This window comes from Mobula birostris, chromosome 20, assembly GCF_030028105.1.
Source record: "Mobula birostris isolate sMobBir1 chromosome 20, sMobBir1.hap1, whole genome shotgun sequence".
NCBI classification, from domain to species: domain Eukaryota; kingdom Metazoa; phylum Chordata; class Chondrichthyes; order Myliobatiformes; family Myliobatidae; genus Mobula; species Mobula birostris.
This window is the reverse complement of record NC_092389.1, coordinates 12,472,859-12,494,579: the sequence shown is the minus strand read 5'-3', so window position 1 is coordinate 12,494,579 and position 21,721 is coordinate 12,472,859. Positions and strand designations below refer to the sequence as shown.

The 21,721-nt window shown below is 44.2% G+C and overlaps 1 protein-coding gene across 9 annotated transcripts in view; it reads right to left on the bottom strand.

Annotated features, from left to right (window-relative positions):
• The window catches only part of bcl9l (bcl9 like), a 158,334-nt gene that overhangs the window by 18,064 nt on the left and 118,549 nt on the right, over positions 1–21,721 (bottom strand). For 8 of the 9 annotated variants that reach the window (XM_072238146.1, XM_072238142.1, XM_072238148.1 and 5 more), the window contains 4 exons: positions 21,328–21,707; positions 5,872–5,994; positions 4,731–4,941; positions 3,920–4,019 (listed from right to left, as the gene is read on the bottom strand). In XM_072238146.1, the coding sequence (XP_072094247.1) occupies positions 3,920–4,019; positions 4,731–4,941; positions 5,872–5,994; positions 21,328–21,707 (814 nt within the window). The remainder of the gene's footprint in view (positions 1–3,919; positions 4,020–4,730; positions 4,942–5,871; positions 5,995–21,327; positions 21,708–21,721) is intronic. The other variant, XM_072238151.1, reaches the window with a different exon arrangement.

Sequence of the window (21,721 nt, the reverse complement as noted above, 5' to 3'; positions counted from 1 at the left end):
ATTGGTCGGGAAGCACTAGATTGGTCTTGGAGTAGGTGAACAGGCCTATACTGTGTGGTACTGTTCTATGTTTTATGTTGAGGTTATAGTTTTGGTACTTTAACATTGCGTTCCTGACATCCCGTTCTGGAAAGACACAACTTCTTCCAGATCATTACTGTTGCCTTACCATGAACCCTGTTCCCTGACCAATAGCTCTATCCCCATCCCGAGTAGTTGTCAGAGTCTAGATCACTGCTGGTCATGATAAGACTCTAAACCAGACTATTGATGAGGACTATATATTTAAGACAAGGTTGGATAGATTTTTGCACAGTAGGGGAATTACGGGTTATGGGGAAAAGGCAGGTAGGTGGAGATAAGTCCATGGCCAGATCAGCCATGATCGTTTTGAATGGTGGAGCAGGCTCAACAGGCCAGATGGCCGACTCCTGCTCCTATTTCGTATGTTCTTATGACCCCAAACTGAGCTTCCAAGTGCATGATTCTGTTGATCACCAAGATTATCTCAAGCTGTATCACCTGTTCCTAGCCCTGAAGCAGTCTTTTTCCTCATAAAGTTCTCATCTATCCTTTGTTACCTCCAGGCTAACTGTTTTAGGTTTCCCCTCACACCCATTTTCTGTAAGATTCACGCAGCCTTCCCTCTGCTGCTTGTGTGCCTGTGCTCTAACATACAGGAATACATTCAATAGCTGATGGGACATGAACTCCCATCAGGAAAAAAAAGGTGTTTCAAAATCCTTATCTTTATTTTCAAATATTTCTATGCCCTTGCACTAATTCATCTCTGCAGCCATTTTCAGCCTTTAGAAACATAGAAAACCTACAGCACAATACAGGCCCTTCGGCCCACAGAGTTGTGCCGAACATGTCCTTACCTTACTAGGCTTACCTATAGCCCTCTATTTTTCTAAGCTCCTATCCCAAAGTCTCTTAAAAGACCCTATCGTATCCACCTCCACCACCATTGCCGGCAGCCCATTCCATGCACTCACTACCTTCCGCGTAAAAAACTTACCCCTGACATCTCCTCTGTACCTGCTCCCCAGCACCTTAAACCTGTGTCCTCTTATGGCAACCATTTCAGCTCTGGGAAAAAGCCTCCGAATACCCACACGATCAATGCCTCTCGTCATCTTATACACCTCTATCAGGTCACCTCTCATCCTCTGTCGCTCCAAGGAGAAAAGGCCAAGTTCACTTAACCTGTTTTCATAAGGCATGCTCCCCAATCCAGGCAACATCCTTGTAAATCTCCTCTGTACCCTTTCTATGTTTTCCACGTCCTTCCTGTAGTGAGGCGACCAGAATTGAGCACAGTACTTCAAGTGGGGTCTGACCAGGGTCCTATATAGCTATAACATTACCTCTCGGCTTTTAAACTCAATCCCATGATTGATGAAGGCCAATGCACCATATACCTTCTTAACCACAGGGTCAACCTGCGTAGCAGACTTGAGTGTCCCATGGACTCGGACCCCAAGATCCCTCTGATCCTCCACACTGGCAAGAGTCTTACCATTAATACTATATTCTATCATGTTTGACCTACCAAAATGAACTACCTCACACTTATCTGGGTTGAACTCAAATGCCTTTGTACAGCTGTATTCCACTGAGTGTGATCGACTATGCACATCCCATCCCACCGCTGTCAGACAGAAACGTCCTACTCCCACAATCCATCCATCCACTCTCAGGCTGTGATCACGTGATCCATGCACTCATTTTGACCCAACTTTTGCTCAACCCTCTAAGCTTAGAGCAATGAACACGATAGCACCATACAGGCCCTTCAGCTCCCGATGTTGAGCTGACCTTTGACCAATTCTAAAATCAATCTAACCCTTCTCTCCCACATAACCATTTTTCATCCACGTGCCTAGTTAAATCTCTCTGATGCATCTGCCTCTACCACAGCGCCCAGCAGTGCGTTTCATGCACCCACCACTCTCTGTATAAAGGACACCTTTAACATCACCCTATATTTCCTCCAAACGCCTTAAAATTAAGCCCTCTCATATTAGCCATTGCCACTTGGGGAAAAAGTCCCTGACTGTCCACTCTGTCTATGCCTCATCATCTTATATCACCTTTTAACCTCTCATCCTCTCATCCTCTTCCCACTTCAAAGGGAAAAGCTCTACCTCATTCAACCTTTCTTCAGAAGACATGTTCTCTGATCCAGGCAGCACCACCATACTCTTTTAACCACCTTATCAACCTGCATGGCAACTTTGGGGGGGGGGGTCAATGGACATGGACCCCAAAATCCCTCTGTTCCTCCTCACTGCTAAGAATGCTGCCATTAACCCTGTACTCTGCCTTCAAGCTCAATCTTCCAAAGTGAATCACTTCATACTTTTCCAGATTGAACTCCATCTGCCACCTCTCAGCCCAGCTCTGTATCCTATCAATGTCCCGCTGTAACCTACATCAACCTGCATGTCGTAGCTGTGTGTCAGACACGGCTATGAGCAGCACCGGGGTCCTACTATTGGCCCCCTTCCTGTTTACCCTGTATACCTTGTACTTTAGATTCAACACTGGGTCATGTCATCTGTGGAATTCTCTGATGACTCAGTAATAGTTGGGTGGATAGAGGGAGGACAGGAGGATGAATACAGGGTCCTGGCAGAGGACTTTGTCAAATGGTGCAAGTTGAATTACGTGCAGCTCAATATTAGTAAGACAAAGGATTTAGTGATGGACTTTAGGAAGACTAATCCTGCACTGCCCCCTGTTACTATTAATAGTGAGGATGTGGATGTAGTGAGGACCTACAAGTACCTGGATGAGCACCTGGATGAGTGGAGCACCAACACAGAGACTGTGTACAAGAAGGACCAGAGTCGCCTCTACTTCCTGAGGAGACTGAGGTCCTTTGGAGTCTGCAGGCCTCTCCTTCACATGTTATACCAGTCTGTTGTCACCAGTACAATCTTCCGTGCGGTGGTGTGCTGGGGCAATGACATCAACACGGGTGATGCCAACAGGCTCAATAAACTGACTAGAAAGGCTGGCTCTGTTATAGGAGTCAAACTGGATACACTGGAGGCTGTGGTAGAACAAAGGACCCTCTGGAAAATCCTGGCAATTCTGGACAATGTTTCTCACCCTATGCATGCCACCTTGGCTGAACAGAGGAACACTTTTAGCAATAGACTAAGGCAACTGCACTGCTCCAAAGAGCGCTATATGAGGTCATTCTTACCCTCGGCCATTAGGCTCTATAATGAATTAACCTACAGCCGGGGGAAGTGATGACCCCCCCCCCCCGTTAGACTGTTTGAGGTAACTTTTTTTTTTAATCCTTTCTTACTTTTCTTCTAATATTTGTGTATCTGTGCACTTGTAATGCTACTGTGACACTAACTTCCTTTGGGATCAATAAAGTCTCTATATTATCCAGAACACCACCAAACTTTGTATCGTCTGAAAACTTCATAACACACTCTTCATTTCCTCATCTAAGTCAATTATAAAAATCAGAAGCATCAGAAGAGATCCTGCGGAACACCACTAGTCACGGATCTACTCCATCTACTACCACCTTCTGCCTTCTACAGGCAAGACAATTCTGAATCCACACAGGAAGTAACTACAGGAGAAAGCTGAAACATGCATTTGCAAGGGACATCGAGGCCCAGTGGGAACTTAAAGCCTGAGACTTCTGTTAGATGGAAGAATGAAAGGGAATGGAGCTAAAGCAGGAAAATGGAGCGCTCCCCCCAAACCACCAAGTCCTTATCCATGAAACCCACCTTCACCCTCGGCCATCCGTGCAAATGGAGAGAGGCCCAAATGGAAAATTGCAGTGGCAACTTGAATGACTCGGGCTGGTTGAGCCCCAAAGCATGGCATGTAACATTTAAGCTGCTGCGGACCATTCTGTCGTTGCTGCATTGTCACCTACCTTCTGATCATACACTTGCTCCAGTTTCGTGCGAGGCACGTTGTGCGTGTGATAGGCAACAATCGAGTCTGACCGGCCCTGGATTACAGCCTCCGCAGCCCTGCCATCCGACACAGAATATATAAGTGCAGCCAGGATTTTCAATGCCACATCCTGCCCCCTCACTGTCAACCCTCAGGGATCACCGTCCTCTTCCCCAAACTCTACATGGCCGTGGCTCACTCCACCTTCCCAGGACCCACTTTCTCTACCCTCATTGAATCCACCTTCATCCGCACGAGTCCTGCTCTCCGAATCATTGCCGATTCCTTCCCGCTCACCGTCTCCCCCCAACCCCCACCTCCCACCTCCAATCTTTTTTCCCCAGATCTTTGGAATGAATATTGTGTCAGAGACACAACTCCACTGGAATCAGTTCTGGTGAGGGGATTCTCTCAGTTCATACCTGACCGAGTAGATCATACTTGCGCTCTTTCCCATATCGTGTAAGCCTCATTGCTCACCTGTTAAGATTGTTACCTTGTTCTGAAACCACCCATGCTTAATTATTTCAATTTACTTTCTCTAATATTTCATTGCCCTTTCCCCCCTCTCTTTCTGCACTTATTTTATTTTTGTAATTGTATAGTTTTAAAAAATTCTATTACATCTAATTCAAATTCTTTCTCTGATTCTCCTCTCCCTGGCTTCTGGAGTTGTGTACAAGGAGTTGAGCAATTTCATTGCCATCAACCTCAGACTCAGCTTAGCAAGTGCTGCTTGACCTCCCAGGGTTTTGCCGCATTTTGTCGCACCCATTCCACACACTCACATGTTGGCCAGGTTAGTCGTGAAGACGTAAACAAATTGCGAAGGTGGTTTGCTGGGGTTCCTGGGGTTGCCACTGTCTGATCGCAGGCAGGGCCCACCCGCTGGGTTGTGAGGAACATTGGAAGGGGCACTGTCGCTGACTGTTGGGAGGGGGTTCGAACTGGGAGAAGGTTGAACGGCCCCCGAGAGGGCAGACTCCACCACAGTACAATCTGCACAAAAGAAACACAGAGTCAATTGAGTTTGGCATTCTTCCAAGGTGCTTCCTCCCACAGGGTCTGTGGCATTCTCCCCACCCTATGGACACTCATCGCAACCGTGCCCCTCAGAATTGCTGCAGGCGGCACCCAATGGCCAATGGAAACAGAAAGTAGGAAGGAGGAGAGATGGATGGGGAAAGCAGTGCAGGGGCAGGGGGCTTGAGGGAAAGCAAGGCAGAAAATAAGCAGAGCAGATGGGAAATGAAACACAGGGAAAGACCAGGTGTAGAGTTGGGTGTGCATATAACACAGCTTACTTTAGGATTTACTTAAATTTTGCCAGTGGCCACCAGATGGCGCTGCAGACCAGGGTTCAGCAAACTTCTGTCAGACGGGGATGAAGCAGCAAGACGTGACCCAAGTCTGCTGATAATAATATCTCCCCAAGGCACAGGAACTACCACTTCTGAAGGAATGCATCCTTAAGATTAGAGCTAAGCCATTCAGGTTTTCTACCACAAAAGCACTCCTCACACAAAGGCTACTGGAAACATTCTCTCCCCAACACACAGAAAATGCAGTCCCGATAAATGGCATCGGCCCAAAATGTCCACTGTTCATTCCCTTCCATAGATTCCGCCTGACTTGCTGAATTCCTCCAGTATTTTGTGCATGTTGCTCAAGATTTACAGCATCTGCAGAATCTCATGTTCATGATTTTCTCCCCAAATAGCTATTTGGAGTGACAAACAATTGAAAATTTCAAAATTGAGACCGATAGATTTATTTATAAGTAAGGACAAAGGAAGGTAAATATTATGGAGATAGATGTGGATGATAATCCAATTAGATATTGGAGAGCAACAGATTTAGAAATGTGTTAACGAACTGAGTGGCTGGTTTACACAAGGGGTTTGTGAGACTGATCCTCGTGTTACTTACTGTGGGCAGCCACTCCAGGTTTATCTTCGTCCTCACTGTCTGGTCCTGAGTACCACTCATCCCCACTGTATGGCTGCTTGCGTTCCAGAACACAACGCCTCTTGCTCCGTGGGGCTCCATCTGCTGTCAGGGAAGCACAAAGTAATAAGCACAAGATCACAAGCTGGAGTTTGTCTGCATCGCAAGATCACAAGCTGGAGTTTGTCTGCATCGCAAGATCACCTTACTCACGCACAGAACAAAATGAATCCTTTTCCTTAGAGATCCCCAACTGTCTGCTCAAAGCTTAAAGACATCCAGATGGAGGCACATCAAAGCTTCCATAACCAATAAGCCATGGAATCACTGGGCTGTTTTGAACTTGGTGTCCCACTCAATTCTGTAATGAATAATACTCTGCCAGGTCTCATGGTTGCCTATTTGAGCTCCTGATAGCCATGACGGAAGAAAACTGGGAATGAAGAAGGAAGAGGGAAACTGATTTGAGGAGTGTACTGCTCAGGTGCATAGATGTCGTAGGTTACAATGGGATGTTGATAGGATGTAGTGCTGGGCTGAGGTGGCAGATGCAGTTCAATGAAGAAAAGTGTGAAGTGAGTCACTTTGGAAGGTCAAAGTAGAATGGCAGAATACAGAGTTAATGGCAGGTTTCATAACAGCGTGGAAAACAGAGGGATCTTGGGGTCCATGTCCATAGACCCCCTCGAGGTTGCCATGCAAGCTGATGGGGTGGTTAAGAAGGCATACGGTGTGTCAGCCTTCATAAGTTGGGGGATTGAGTTCAAGAGCCAAGAGGTAATGTTGCAGCTCTATAAGACTCTAGTTAAACCACACGTGGAATAGTGAATACAGTTCTGGTCGTCTCATTATAGGAAGGATGTGAAATCAGGCCCTGATGAAAAATCTCAGACCATAACGTCAGACTGTTTATTCCTTCCATTGGGTTCTGCCTGACATGCTGAGTTTCTCCAGCATTTTGTGTGTTACTCAAGATTTCCAGCGTCTGCAGAATCCTTATCTTCTTCCAATTACATCCTAGAAAGACCAAAGCCACTGTCATCCTCTTCCCAGAAATCATCTGAAAATGGAACTGATTCATTTGGCAGCAGATCACTGTGTCCTCTTCAAGTCCAACAACAGCCTCTGCTACTGAAACTCTCATCCATGAGTTTATTTCCCGGCTTGACAACTCCAATGCACTCATGCCTGGCCTCCCTGGTAGTATTGTCCATAAACCAGAGTTCATCTAAAACATATTCAGACTTCACCCTGCACTTTGCAGTCGCTGACCCAAATCAACAGCAGCCCTCAGTTTAATACATTTCTCCATGTCTATTAGACTCATCCACCGCAACCCTTTGAAATATCTGTATCCCTGCAGTTCCAGCCTCTTTCATTGCTCTGCTTTTAATTGTTTCCCCATGCACTGTTGTAGAGTAAACTGTTGTGGCTCTAAACCTCTGGAATTATCCTTGTACATCTCCATTACTCTAATAGAAAATAGAACAGTACAGTATAGAAACAGGACCTTAGGCCCACAATGTTCGGATAAACTAATTAAACTAATAATTAGCTGCCTAACTAAACCAGTCCCTTCAACCTACACAAGGTCTACATCCTGCTATGTGCCTATCTGAATGCCTCTTTTGTATTTGCCTCCATTGCCACACTTGGCAGTGCACTTCAGACACCCACCACTCAGTGTAAAAAAAAAATTGCTGTATACATCTCCTTCGAACTTAAATCAGCTCACCTTAATCTCATCTCATCTCACTAGCATGCCTTCTAGTGTTGGACATTTCAACGCTGGGACAAAGGTACCAGTTGCCCATCAATGCCTCTTGGAATGTTATAAGCTCCTGTCAGGCCTCTGCTGCTCCAGAGACAATGCATACCATCAGAAGTAGCAGCTTCTGAAGCACAGGGAGATGTAGGGTTATCAGCAAGTTCACGGGTGCATTCCCACCAAGTCATCTGGTATACCAGGGGCAGCACGGTGGCCCAGCTCATATCTCCAGTCACCCAGGTTCAATCCCGATTTCAGATGCCCTGTGACCAAATGGCTTTTATTTATTTAGAGATACAGCGTGAAACAGGCTCCTCCAGGCCAACGAGCCACACCACCCAGCAACCCACCGATTTAACCCTAGCCTAATCGCAGGACAATTTACAATCACCAATTAACCTACCAAATGGTATGTCTTTGGACTGTGGGAGGAAACCGGAGCACTGAGGAGACCCACGTGGTCACAGAGAGAATGTACAAACTCCTTACAGAGGGCGTCGGAATTGAATTTCGAACTCCAACACCCCGAGCTGTAATAGTGCTGGGCTAACTGCTACACTCCCGTGGTGCCCCAGGGTGTGTTGGCTTCTGTTCATACCCCAGAGACATGTGGCTCACGTAAATTACCCCTAGTGTGTAGACAAGTGGTGGGATCTGGGGACAACTATTGTGCACATTGGGAGAATCAAAGAGGATTAGTGTGAATGGGTGCTGAATGAGTTGAGGAGTCTGTTTTGTTATAATAATGGGGTTATCTAAATACTTTGTTATGGTTACGAGCCTGATTCCTGCAATGGCAAACTTGTTCCATGAGGAGAGAACATGCAGACTGGGCCTAGACTCAATAGACTGGAGAAGAATAAGAGGTGATCTCACTGAATTCTATGGGGCTTGATGGTGGAGAAGCAGAGTGGATGGTTCTCTTGGCTGGTGTGCCCAGAGGCAGAGGTTACCGTTTTGCAATAAGGGTACAGAGATCAAAGGGAATCTTGGTAACAGAGTGGACACCAAGAAACAGACAGATGACACAAATCAGTGCCAGCTGAGGGAATGCAGTGAAGGCTTGTTACTCCCAGCTATTATCAACCTCGACCCAGTTTCTCCACCAAACCTCTGACATTCTTATGTTTCCACGCCCCCCTCCCCGTCCTCTTCCTTTGCAAGTTTACTCTTGTTTCATTTATTTTGGGGCACAGTTCTGCTGAAACTTTACCCATTTCACAGATGCTGCTTAACTTGTCCAGCATTTCCATTTACTGGTTTTATTTCAGATTTATGGCATCTGCAGCTTTTTACTTGTTGATTCTTTTCAGAAAGAAACTAGGGTTCACCGCTGACAATCCAGTATATTTTTTATTTTAGAGATAAACGTGGAACAGGCCCTTCTGGCCTACCGAACCACGCCGCCCAGCAACCCACTGATTTAACCCTCGCCAAATGACAGGACGACTTACAATGGCCGATTAGCTTACTAACAGCAACGTCTTTGGACTGTGTGAGGAAACCCAAGTGCACATGGGAAGAGCAAACACACTTTCTTACAGAAGATGCTAGAATTGAGCTCTGAAACCCCGAGCTGTAATAACTGCTACTCTACCACGGTATCAAAAACTGTTGCAGTGCCTTTCCCGCGTGGATGCAAAAAAATTTCCTTCGGACCGCCACAAAGGGAAAAAGGCACGAGAGTAACCCCCAGTACATTTAGACCCTGATCGGCTCCTTACCCTCCTGTTCCTTAGGGAACTGCACAAGTTGGCTGCTGGTTTTTATATATTACAGCAAAGACTACAAATTGAGTACAAAGCACTTTAGGTTAGTCTGTGGATGTGAAAAATGCACGTGTTTTTTATTACTTTTTTTTGCACACAAACCCAGACAGTGAAGCATAGTCAACTGCAGGGGGATTGCAGCTGTGAGCTGCACCGGCAGAAATAAGAATACTGAAGCCATTCCTCCAGTCAGTGACTCTCCAGCCCCTTTGTTACAAAGAGTGCACTAAGTTTCAGCTGGCCCTGTCCCAGAGAAAACCCCAGAAACCATTTACAACTCATGAGGCAGTGGGTTATCAGTCACCCTTCAATTTGTGAATCTGATTTAATGCTCCCCTACCGTTTCATTTTGTTTCAAAGTTCAAAGCAAGTTTACAATCGAATTATGTATACATCGCCATATACTACCCTGAGATTCATTTTCTTGTAGGCATTCACAGTATAACAAAGAAATACAATAGAAACAAAGACTGACCAAAAAAAGTCCTAATAGGTCTCTGATGCACAAATGGTTGCTTCAAATAATATTCACAAGGAGGAAAAAAGCAGGGCTGTGGAATGAATCCACATTTAAATTCGACTGAATAAAATGTACTTCATGACTTTAGACCATCCTAAAATGCCTGCAGGCAAAGAAGGAATGTAGTCAGGGTGGCAAAGTAAATCCCCAAACCAACAAAAATATAGAAGGATCACCAGATAATTTGTTTGAGGAATGTGCTTGACCACAGTGCCCAGGGTTGCACCCATATGCAACCCTTCTCCTTAAACCTTCTTGGTTACAGTCCAGATTCAGGGTGGAGCAGCAGATGAGTTCCGGCACACTACACTCACTGGGCGTGCGTGGCTGTGGGAGTGTTAGAGCAGTTCTCACACACTCAGTAAGCTTGGTTGGGTTAAGCTGTTCTCCGATCTTGGTAATTTACTTGCAAATGTTTTGTCACCATACAAGGACTCGCCGTTAGCGCGCTGTCGATTGTGGAGTGTCCTCCGAATGCTTGGCCTTTATATACTTTTCAATCAGCTGATTGGCCATCATTATCGAAACTCAATTGTGATGTGGGGAGGAAATCTCGTCGTCGATTGGTTGTGTGGTGAAGTTCGTACGTTGTGGTCTGGAATTTTGCCCGCATTGGCTCATAAATATGATTGAGGTCTACGTGTCTGTTTACAGACTTGTTCACGAAAAACCACGTTTCTAGGAATTTTCTTGCATGCTGCATGCTTGCTTGCTCCATGACTGTCACTGATGTCCAGTCAAACTTGTGCCCTTCTTGGGTAGAGACTAGGGAGAGTTGGTCGTACTGCTTTAGTTGACGTTCATGATCGCTAGGTATATAAAGGCCAAGCATTCGGAGGACACCACAATTAACAGCACACTGATGATGTCTCCTCGTATGGTGATGAAACGTTTGCAAGGTAACACGCATTGATAACATATACATACTTTGATGATAAATTTACTTTGAACTGGGAGTGTCCATTGTCTGCAATCTTCTTCAACCTCACTGACCTTCAAAATCGATGCATTCAGCAAAAGAAAATCAAGGGCTTGATGATGAGATGAAAATAAAGGTACCAGAAATTTAAAAGTGAACAGGAATAAAACTATCTGCAAATATGGAAAGAAAAGAATAGAGAGAACAGAACAGGTTCCTCAGAGACAGGAATAATGGGGAGTAAAAAGAATGGTAATACAATTAAAGAAATACTTCACTTGTATCTTCATGGTGGACGGCACAAATAACTTCTGAGAAATGCAAGGGAACAAAGAGTCGAATAAAAAAGTGGAATTAAAGTAAATTACTCCCAGTTTAAAAAAATGTGCTGGAGTAATTAATACAAAAAATGCCCAGGGGCATGTGAAGCGCTGCTGGGTATTAAACGTAGCAGCCATGGAAAGAGCAGATGCATGAGTTGTCATCCTTCAAAATTCTGCACAATACAGAACTGTTCCTCCAGAAGGTGACAAATACAAGCCTGCTATTTAAAAGAGGGAGAGAAAAAGCAGGAAACTGCACATCAATTAGCCCAACATCAGTAGTGTGGCAATTCTAGAGCATTTAACAATGGGTGTGATAGCAGGACACTTGAAAAATACCAACAGAAATATAAAGTCAACATGGATTTATGGAAGAGAAATTATGCTTGACAAGTGTGCTGGAGCGTCTTTTGAGGATGCAACTGTTAGAATAGATAATGCAGAACTGGTGAATGTGGTGCATCTGGATTTACTAAAGGCCTTTAATAAAGTCCCACATAAGAGGTTAGTATGCAAAAGTAAAACATGTGTGATTTGCTTGGATTGAAAGTTACTTGGAGGATGGGAAACACAACAGGAACAAATGGGTCTTTCTTGGGTGGTAGCTATTAACTAACAGTGTACTGCAGGGGTCAGTGTTTGAGCCCCAGCTGTTCACAACATACACCAGTGAGGGAATGAGGGAACTAAATGTAATATTACTGAAATGGGCAATTACACAAACCTAGGTGGTCCTGTATAGAGCATGCAAAAACTTCAAGGTGGTTATGACAAGTTGGGTGAATGGGCAAGTACAGGGCAGATGCAGATAAATGTGTAGTTATCCAGTTTAATAGGTTAATCAGAAAGGAAGAACATTATTTAAAAGGAGAGACATCAGTTTATACAGTGTAGGGAAGTGTATGGACATGCTCTTTGGTCGAAGGAATAAAAGGGAGCAAATTCAGAAATCAGAGGTGCAAAGGAACTTGGAAGTCCTAGTGTAGGATTCCCCCAAGGTAACTTGCAGCTTGAGTCAGTGGGAAGGAAAGCAAATGTTATATTAGCATTCATTCCAAGAGCACCAGAATATAAAAACAAGGATGTAATACTGAGGTTGTACAAGGCATTGGTCAGACTAAAGAGTATTGTGAGCAGTTTTGGGCCCCGTATCTAAGGGAGGATGTGCTGGCACTGGAGAGGGTCCAGAGGGGGTTCACAAGGATGATCCCGGGAATGAAAGGGTTAATCTTTAGCTAGAGGATGCTACAGATGGCCGTGGAGGTCAAGTCGTGGAGTATATTTAAAGCAGATGTTGATAGATCCTTGATTAATAAGGGTGTCAAAGGTTATGGTGAGAAGGCAGAAGAACAGAGTTGAGAGGGAGAATGAATTGCCCATGATGGAATGACGGAACAAACCTGACGGACCAAATGACCCAATTCTGTTCCTAGGTTTTGTGGTCGTTTGGTACAAAGGGACCTGCATAACTTTGGACGCCAGTCACTAGACGCAAACATGCAAATAGCATGCTGGTGTTGATTGCAAGAGGCTTTCACTGCAGGAGAAAAGAAATCTTGCTGTGACCATACAAGGCTTTTGCAAGATTATAGTTGTGTGCTGGTTGGTCTCCTTTCTTAGAAAGGATAAACTTGTCACAGAGGGATTGTAGAACTGGTTCCTGGGATGACAAATAGTGTCATTTCAGATACAATTAGATTGATCAGACATATTTGTCAGAATATTTGTCAGTACTGGACCTCAAGAGAGAGAATTTGTAGAATGTCTAAGGGATGGCTTTTTAGAACAGCTTGTTGTTGAGCCCACTGGGGGATTGGCTGTGCTGGATTGGGTGTTGTGCAATGATCCAGAGGTGATAAGAGAGCTTAAGATTAAGGAATCCTTAGGGAACAGTGATCACAATATGATCGAGTTCACTTTGAAATTTGTGAGGGGAAAAAATAAATCCAATGTATCAGTCTTTCAGTGGAATAAAGGAAATTACAATGGCATGAGAGGGGAACTGGCCAAGGTTGACTGGAAAGAGACACTAGCAGGAAAGACAGCAGAGCAGCAATGGCTGGAGTTTCTGTGAAAAATGAGGGAAGTGCAAGACAGATATATTCCAAATAAGAAGGAATTTTCAAAGGGAAGAAGGATACTACCGTGGCTGACAGGTGAAGTCAGAGCCAAAGTAAAAGCAAAAGAGAGGGCATCCAAGGAAGCCAGAGCTAGTGGGAAGATAGAGGATTGGGGAGCTTATAAAAATTTGCAAAAGGAAACTAAGAAGGTCATTCAGAAGGAAAAAATGAATTATGAGAAGTTGGCGACTAATGTCAAAGATGATACTAAAAGCTTTTTTAAGTATATAAAGGGTAAAAGAGAGTCGAGGGTAAAAGAGAGTCGAGGGTAGACATAGGACCAATAGAAAATGACACTGAAGATATTGTAATGTGCCGCAGAGATGGCAAAGGAACTGAATGTGTATTTTTCATCAGTCTTCACAGTGGAAGACAACTGCAGTATACTGGACATCCAAGAGTGTCAGGGAAGTGAAGTTTGTGCAGTGAAAATTACGACTGAGAAGGTGCTCAGGAAGCTTAATGGTCTGAGGGTGGATAAATCTCCTGGACCTGATGGAATCCACCCTCAGGTTCTGAAGGAAGTAGCTGGAGAGATTGTGGAGGCATTAACAATGATCTTTCAAGAATTGATAGATTCTGGCATTATACCGGATGACTGGAAAATTGCAAATGTTACTCCGCTATTTAAGGAGGGTGGGAGGCAGCCGAAAGGAAACTATAGACCTGTTAGTCTGACATCAGTGGCTGGGAAGTTGTTGGAATTAATTGTTAGGGATGTGATTACGGAGTACCTGGAGGCACATGACAAGACCGGCCAAAGCCCGCATTGGCTGGTTGGCAGAAAACAGAAAGTGGGAATAAAAGGATCCTATTCCGGCTGGCTGCTGATTACCAGTGGAGTTCCACAGGGGTCAGTGTTGGGACAGCTGCTTTTTACGATGTATGTCAATGATTTGGACTACGGTATTAATGGATTTGTGGCTAAATTTGCCATTGATATAAAGATAGGTAGTGTTGAGGAAACAAAGAGCTTGCAAAGAGACTTAGATAGTTTAGGGGAATAGGCAAAGAAGTGACAAATGAAATATAATGTTGGAAAGTGTATGGTTATGCACTTTGGTGGAAGAAATAAATGGGCGGACCATTATTTAGATGGGGAGAGAATTCAAAATGCAGAGATGCAAAGGGACTTGGGAGTCCTTGTGCAAGATACCCTAAAGGTTAACCTCCAGGTTGAGTCGGTTGTGAAGAAGGCAAATGCAATGTTGGCATTCATTTCCAGAGGTATAGACTATAAGAGCAGGGATGTGATGTTGAGGCTCTATAAGGCACTCGTGAGACCACACTTGGAGTATTGTGTGCAGTTTTGGGCTCCTTATTTTAGAAAGGATATACTGACATTGGAGAGGTTTCAGAGAAGATTGACGAGAATGATTCCAGGAATGAAAGGGTTACCTTATGAGGAATGTCTGGCTGTATTCCCTAGAGTTCAGGAGAATGAGGGGGGATCTCATAGAAACATTCCGAATGTTAGAAGGCCTGAAGAGATTGGATATGGCAAAGTTATTTCCCATAGTAGGGGGGTCTAGGACAAGAGGGCATGACTTCAGGATTGAAGGACGTCCATTTACAACAGAGGTGTGGAGAAATTACTTTAGTCAAAGGGTGGTAAATCTGTGGAATTTGTTGCCATGAGCGTCTGTGGAGGCCAAGTCATTGGGTGTATTTAATGCAGAGATAGATCGGTTCTTGATTAGCCAGGGCATCAAAGGGTATGGGGAGAAAGCAGGGGAGTGGGGATGACTGGAAGAATTGGATCAGCCATGATTGAATGGTGGATCAGACTCGATGGGCCGAATGGCCTACTTCTGCTCCTATATCTTATGGTTATTAATATTCAGTAGATTTTAGAATAATGGGAGATGGCTAAACAGATTGGATTGAGGAAGGACTTATCCAAGAATGTTGGAGGAGGGGTAAGTGAAGGAGAGGGTCTAGTCTCCTGATACAAGGTAAGACATGGATAAAAGAGACAAAAAAAACTGCAGATGCTGGAAAGAAGGAATATACAAAAAATACTGGAGGAACTCAGCAGATCAAGCTGCATCTATGGAGGGAAATAAATAGTCTATGTTTTGGGTTGAGACCCTTCATCCAGACTGGAAAGGAAGGGGACAGAAGTCAGAATTAAAGTTTGGCAAGAGGGGGAAGAGCAGGTGCTGACAAGTGGTAGGGGAAGATGGGTGGGTGAGAAAGGGAGAAAATAAGAATCATGTGAGAATTTGGGAGGTGACTGGTGGAAGAGGCAAAGGCTGAAAAAGATAGAATCTGATGGGAGAGGACAGTACACCATGAAATAAAGGGAAGGAAGTGGGGAAGCAGAGAGCGGAAGGTGTGGGTGATGCGCTTCAGAAAGGGAAAGAGAAGGGGTATAGAGGCCAGAGGTATAAGGGAAAACAAAAAGTGTGGGGGAACACAGGAGACGTCAATGTTGTTGCCATCAGAGTGGAGACTACCAAGATGAAGTATGAGGTGCTGTCCTTGGATCTGCACCTATCCTCAATGTGACAGTAGAGAAGATCATGGACATACAGTGGAGCTAGTAAGTTTGTGAACCCCGTGGAATTTTCTCTATTTTTGCATAAATATGACCTAAAATGTGATCAGGTCTTCACTCAAAATGCAGTAATTGATGCTCGTGGAGTCACATGTTGCCTGTTTGGAGCTTGAATATTGGTGAGGGAGGAGGTGCAGGGGCAGGTGTAACATGTGGGAAGGTTGCAGGGATAAGTGCCTGGAGGGGTATTGGCGGGGAGGCATGAGCAGACAAAGGAGTCGCAGAGAGCACAACCCGCGAAGATTGTGGAAGTTGTGGAGAATGATACTTTGGACGCAGAGGCTTGTGGAGTGGTAAGTTGGAGGGTGGCATCTGCTTCCTTTTACTCCATGGTCCACTGTCCTCTCCCATCAGATTCCACTTATTTTTCAGGCTTTTGCCTCTTCCTTGATCATCTCACAGCTTCACACGTCATTCCCACTTCTCCACACCCCTTCCACCTACCCAGCTTCCCCCCCTCTCCTGGATTCACCTATTGCCTGCCAGCAGCTGCTCTCTCCCCTGCATTCTTCCTTCCCAATCCTGATGAAGAGTCTCAGCCTGAAGTGTTGACTGTTCATTTCCCTCCATAGATACTGCCTGACCTGCTGAGTTCCTCCAGCATTTTTTGTCTGTTAAGCCGTAGACATTTAGGACTGAGATGAGGAGATATTCCTTCAATCAAGTGGCTGGTGAATCTCAATTTCTCCAACATAGAAAATGCTACAGACCAATTCACTGATTAAACTTAAGGAAAAGATAGATTTTTTTAAAACATAAAATACATCGTGGGATTTGGGGAGACAACAGGAACATGGTGATGAATAACACTGCTTCTTCTATTTTCCACATTTCTATTCTGGGAATTCATAATTTTAGGAATTCCGGATACCTGCTTGCCAAATCATCAGCTATGTCCTCAGCCTCATGTTCCCTTGAAAGAGGGCATTCTGCCAAACAATTTGAGGTTGGATGGTCCTCGTATCTACACTAACAAACACCTTCTGAATCTTGAGGATCTTTCACATCTCAGCCATTTGGTTCAAGTGCTAACTTGTTCAAACTAAGCTTTTTATCAAGTACATGTATGTCACCATATACAACCCTGAGATGCATTTTCTTGCAGGCATTCACAGTAAATTCAACAAACACAATACAATCAATGAAAGACCACACCCAACAGAACAAACAACCAGTGTGCAAAAGACAACAAACTGTGCGAATACAAAAAGAAAAAGAAATAGTAATAAATAAATAAACAATAAGTATCGAGAACATGAAAGGAAGAGTCCTTGAAAGTGAGTCCATAGGATGTGAGAACAGTTCAGTGATAGGGCAAGTGAAGTTATCCCCTCTATTTCAGGAACCTGATGGTTGAGGGGTAATAACAGTTCCTGAACCTGGTGGTGTGGGTTCTAAAGCTCCTGTACTTTCTTCCTGATGGCAGCAGTGAGAAGAGACCGTGGCCTGATGGTGGGGGTCCTTGATGATGGATGCTGCTTTCTTGTGACAGCGCTCCGTGGAGATGTGTGCAATGGTGGAGAGAACTTTACCAATGATGGACTGGGCTGTAGGCTTTTCCATCCAAGGGCATTGGTGTTTCCATACTAGGCCATGACGCAACCAGTCAATATACTCTCCACCACACATCTCTACAGGTTTGTCAAGGTCTTAGATGACATGCCAAATATTTGCAATTTTCTGAGAAAGTAGAGGTGCTGCTGTGCTTTCTTTGTAATGACAGTTTCGTGCTGGGCCTGGGACAGATCCTCAGAAATGATAACACCGAGGAATTTAAAGTTGCAACCCTCTCCATTTTTAATTCCCCCTGATGGGGACTGGCTCATGGCCTTTCATTTTCCTTCCTCTAAAGTCAATAATCAACTCCTCGGTCTTGTTGACGTTGAGTGAGTGATATTTCAATCTTGCTCCTACATGCTGATTCATCATCACCTTTGACTCTGCCTACACGCTGATGTTGCCAGAAATCTTAAATATGGCAGTCATTGGATCCGTGATTAAAGACTAGTGGAATATATATGTATGTGTACTCGTTGATTAGATTAACCAGTCGGGATGTTGGAGGAGCTGGTTTGGGTACAAAGAAGTTGGCCTGGCTGCAGACTATGTTGCCGCCTGCTACACAGAAGCATCGAAGATGGTGCAGTATAATTGTGGGAAATTGTCTTGAACATTTCACTTGCAATTGCAAGACTCTGTTGGACAGTGAGAATGCAAGTCATCACAAGCCTATTACCATTGTCTGGTGGAGGAACAGTTGACATGGGAGCTGTGCAGCCTCGGTCGTAGTGAGAACTAGGCCTCAAGCCTCAGGCTTGCCTGCTGCTGCAGACCAGGTGAGAGACGCGGAAAAGCTACAGCGTGGTTGAGCTTGGCTGGGAGCTGGCCGCTCCTGTCAGTGCTGTCCTCCTGTGGTCGAGCAGTGGAATGACAGGCTGGATTGCAGGTGTCTGTACACTGTACCATCAGTTGCTGGACATTGTCGCTCAGGGTCTTGGACTATGTGTTTTTGTTTGAGTGAATATGCTTCTTTGCTCAATATTCTGAATTATGTAACTCGTTATTTTGGAATGTTTGCTTAGTATTTTGAATGTTTTGCACCTTGGACCCAGTGGAACGCTGTCTTGTTCAGCTGTATCCATGTATGGTTTGAGTGATAATTAAACTTGATTTGATTTGATGATGGTTATAAGGTCAGGTGGAACAGAGGAAAAAACAAACAAACATTTACATTTTAAGATATCCATTACTTTAAACCAAACACTGATACGCCTCTTTTCCTATTCATTATCCTCCCTGACTCTCTACATGTTACATCGTCCAGCAGATTCAAGCCAGTGGGACTTTTCAACTCCATCTGTTTTCCCTTCCTTTCCTATACTATAATCCGCATTCCTCTCTCCTCACTGAAACTCACCTCCTTCATTGTCACCCTTACTCATAGCCAAGTACCTGGGTGCCCTGCTGGATCAGACTGGGACCAGCGCAACGTCACATGCACAGGTGTCACAGCTTTCTTGCCGCAGGCGTCACTGCAGTATTTACTGTGAAGCCCTTGTTTGCCTCAAGATGTTGGGGGGGAACTGTTTCCTTGCATTGCTGCAGTCCATATCCGCAAAAACGGTCTTTTTTTTTGCAGATTCATCTGCTCCACTAGAGGAAACTTAGCAGTCATCCAAATTTCTTCTGGCGGCTGTATATAGATGATGGAATCTCTTCCTCAAAAGACATTAATTACCAAGTTGTTGTCCCAGATTTATTTAAATAAATTTGAATAGCCCAGTTGCCAGATGGGGATTTGAACCCATGTCTCTGGACAATTTGTTCACACCATTGGATTATTAGTACAGTAACATCATTTTACATTTGCAAATTCTTTGTTCTTAAAATTATTCTTAATTAGTAAGGGTGTCAAAATTATGGGGAGCAGGCATGAGGATGGGGTCGGGAGGGATAATAAATCAGCCATGATGTAGGAACAGATTTAATGGGCTGAATGGCCCAATTCTTTTCCTATGTCTTATGGTCAAATACATATGTCAAGTTGCATGAGTGTCAATTAATTCAATTTATTTTTATTTCATGCCTCCTTTCCATGAATATTTACTCTAGGCTTCGTATACAGTGGATTCTGGGCCATCAGTTAATCAGGGCAGATGCTTATTTGGGACAGTTCATTGAGAAAATTGTTGGGATTCCCTTCATTAATTTGGGACACTACGCTGCTTAATTGAGGCAAGAGACTGTTGCTGAACAGGTTCGAACTAGTGCCAGTTACAAACATTTGTACATGCACTTGTTTAGCCATTGGATACAACACTGTGGTTTGAGTGAAGTTCTTAAAATGGTGTCAGATGCATGTTTGTGTTCAAAAAAGCAGTGATCTTTGTCACTGATAGGTGGCAAGAAATAAACAGCAAGACAATTCAGAACTGCTTTGCTCACTGCGGTTTCAAGCATCCAGGCTTGGAGATGCCAGAAACAGCCGGGAATGAAAATGACACAATTTCACTACTTCAACAAGTTAGAAACTATGAAGAATTTGAAGATGTTGACGACCATTTTGAATATTACGATGGAAATGAAGATTTGGAGGATGCAATTGTCAACAGCACTGCATGAAGGCAGTCCATGATCTGCATTAAGTGTCTGCGCTGATTTTGTTCATTAGTCAAAAGAATGCAAGGTGGATGAATTCCTCTGTCGGTAAGTATCAGGAACTAAAACACAGTTTTACAGTACAGCAGTAGCATTTGTAGTGTTCTAATTTGTTCTGTATTCATTTATTTACATAATTTGTTTCTCATTTTGTCTTTTTTTAAAAAATACCTGTTTAACTATTTCCATGAAACTTCAGCTAATTGGGGCAGACACTTAATTAGGCCAAAATGTTCTGGTTCTGATGTGCCCCCATTCACTGGAATCCACTGTAGTAAAATAATCTGATTTGGATTTGAATGCAGAATCACTTAGGTAACTTAAGCAGCTGGACTTTACATGCATCAACATGGTCTGGAGAAGGAATGGGCCAACAGGCAGCCAGTTTTGAGAAGGATTGTTCCACAGTCTCTCTCGACTAATGGAATCCAGGGCTTTATTGAGAGTTAAAAAGACTGTGTATAGTGTCTGATGCCCTGTATTTCCCAGGAAGTTGAAGTGCTGTGAAGATCATGTCAGTTATATCGCTAAATGGACAGATTTTACACTACAACATGTGGAGCAGCTTCTCAGCGACTGAGTAATGGACGTAAAGAATATTGGTCATGACATTCCCCCAGCAAACAAATGGTTACTGCAATTGGACTTCTCTTCTTTCTCGAAGATGGTAATAATGATGATCTTTTGTAGTTTTTTTCCACAAGTACAAATGAATAAATATGTTGGGGGGGGGGAATAAACCTCATGAAGCAGGAACACTAGTGCTAGGCACACAATTACTGTGACTCTGCCCAACTGTGCACTATCCAATATCCAGAATCTTATCGATTCAGTCACGCATTCCCATTGCCCCATCACAAATCCAAACGATACCAATTCATTGCACTTCAGTAAACAGAAGGCAATGATTTCAAAGTCCTCCATGGAATCCCCTTCTCCTGCCTATTAAAATTAACCATATTAAGGGACGCAGAAGAAGGCTTCTGTATTGCCTCCTTTCTCATCACTGAATCTTCTTTATTTGTACATATGGCAACAGAAAAACTAGAGCAGAGGCTTGTGGGCTCATGTTTGAGACCAAACATTCAGAAATGGAATTACTCATACAAAGGGAGGTACAACTTTTGAGCTTTCTTCCTGAAATGTAGTTTAGCAAGAATGGGGGAATCTCAGTGAACATGGAACCAAGCAAGTGGTGTGAAGAGAGAGATAGTCATGAAGTTATTGAATAATAGATGAGGTTCTACACTCCAACACCAATTGTCTCTGTTGTACCACCTCCAGTCGCCACTCAAACCCACCTTTAGATTCTGTGTCTATGACCGGTGTGCTGGCTTCCCGCTGGTCTCCCGAGTCCACCGAGATGCTCCTTTCCCGCTTCACCTTCCCTTTCAAAGCTCCCAAGCTTGTCACAGAGTTCTGGGAGCCTTTTAGTCCAGAGTTTCCGGGAGAAATCTGACTTGATTTTCCACCGTGACTACTTGCTCCCGTGGCCTTTGACCCCAGGCCGCAGGGCGTTCCCTGGCTTGCATTTGGGGGCGGGGCATTGCTATTGACCGGCTTGCCGTGGTTCGGCAGTTTACTGTCCGGGTGCATCTGATTGGTCACGGCTTTTGGCGACGGGACCGGGGGAATCCGGATTTCTGTCTCGTGTTTGATTTTCAAACTGTTTTCAGAAAACCTGCCAAGACAGAA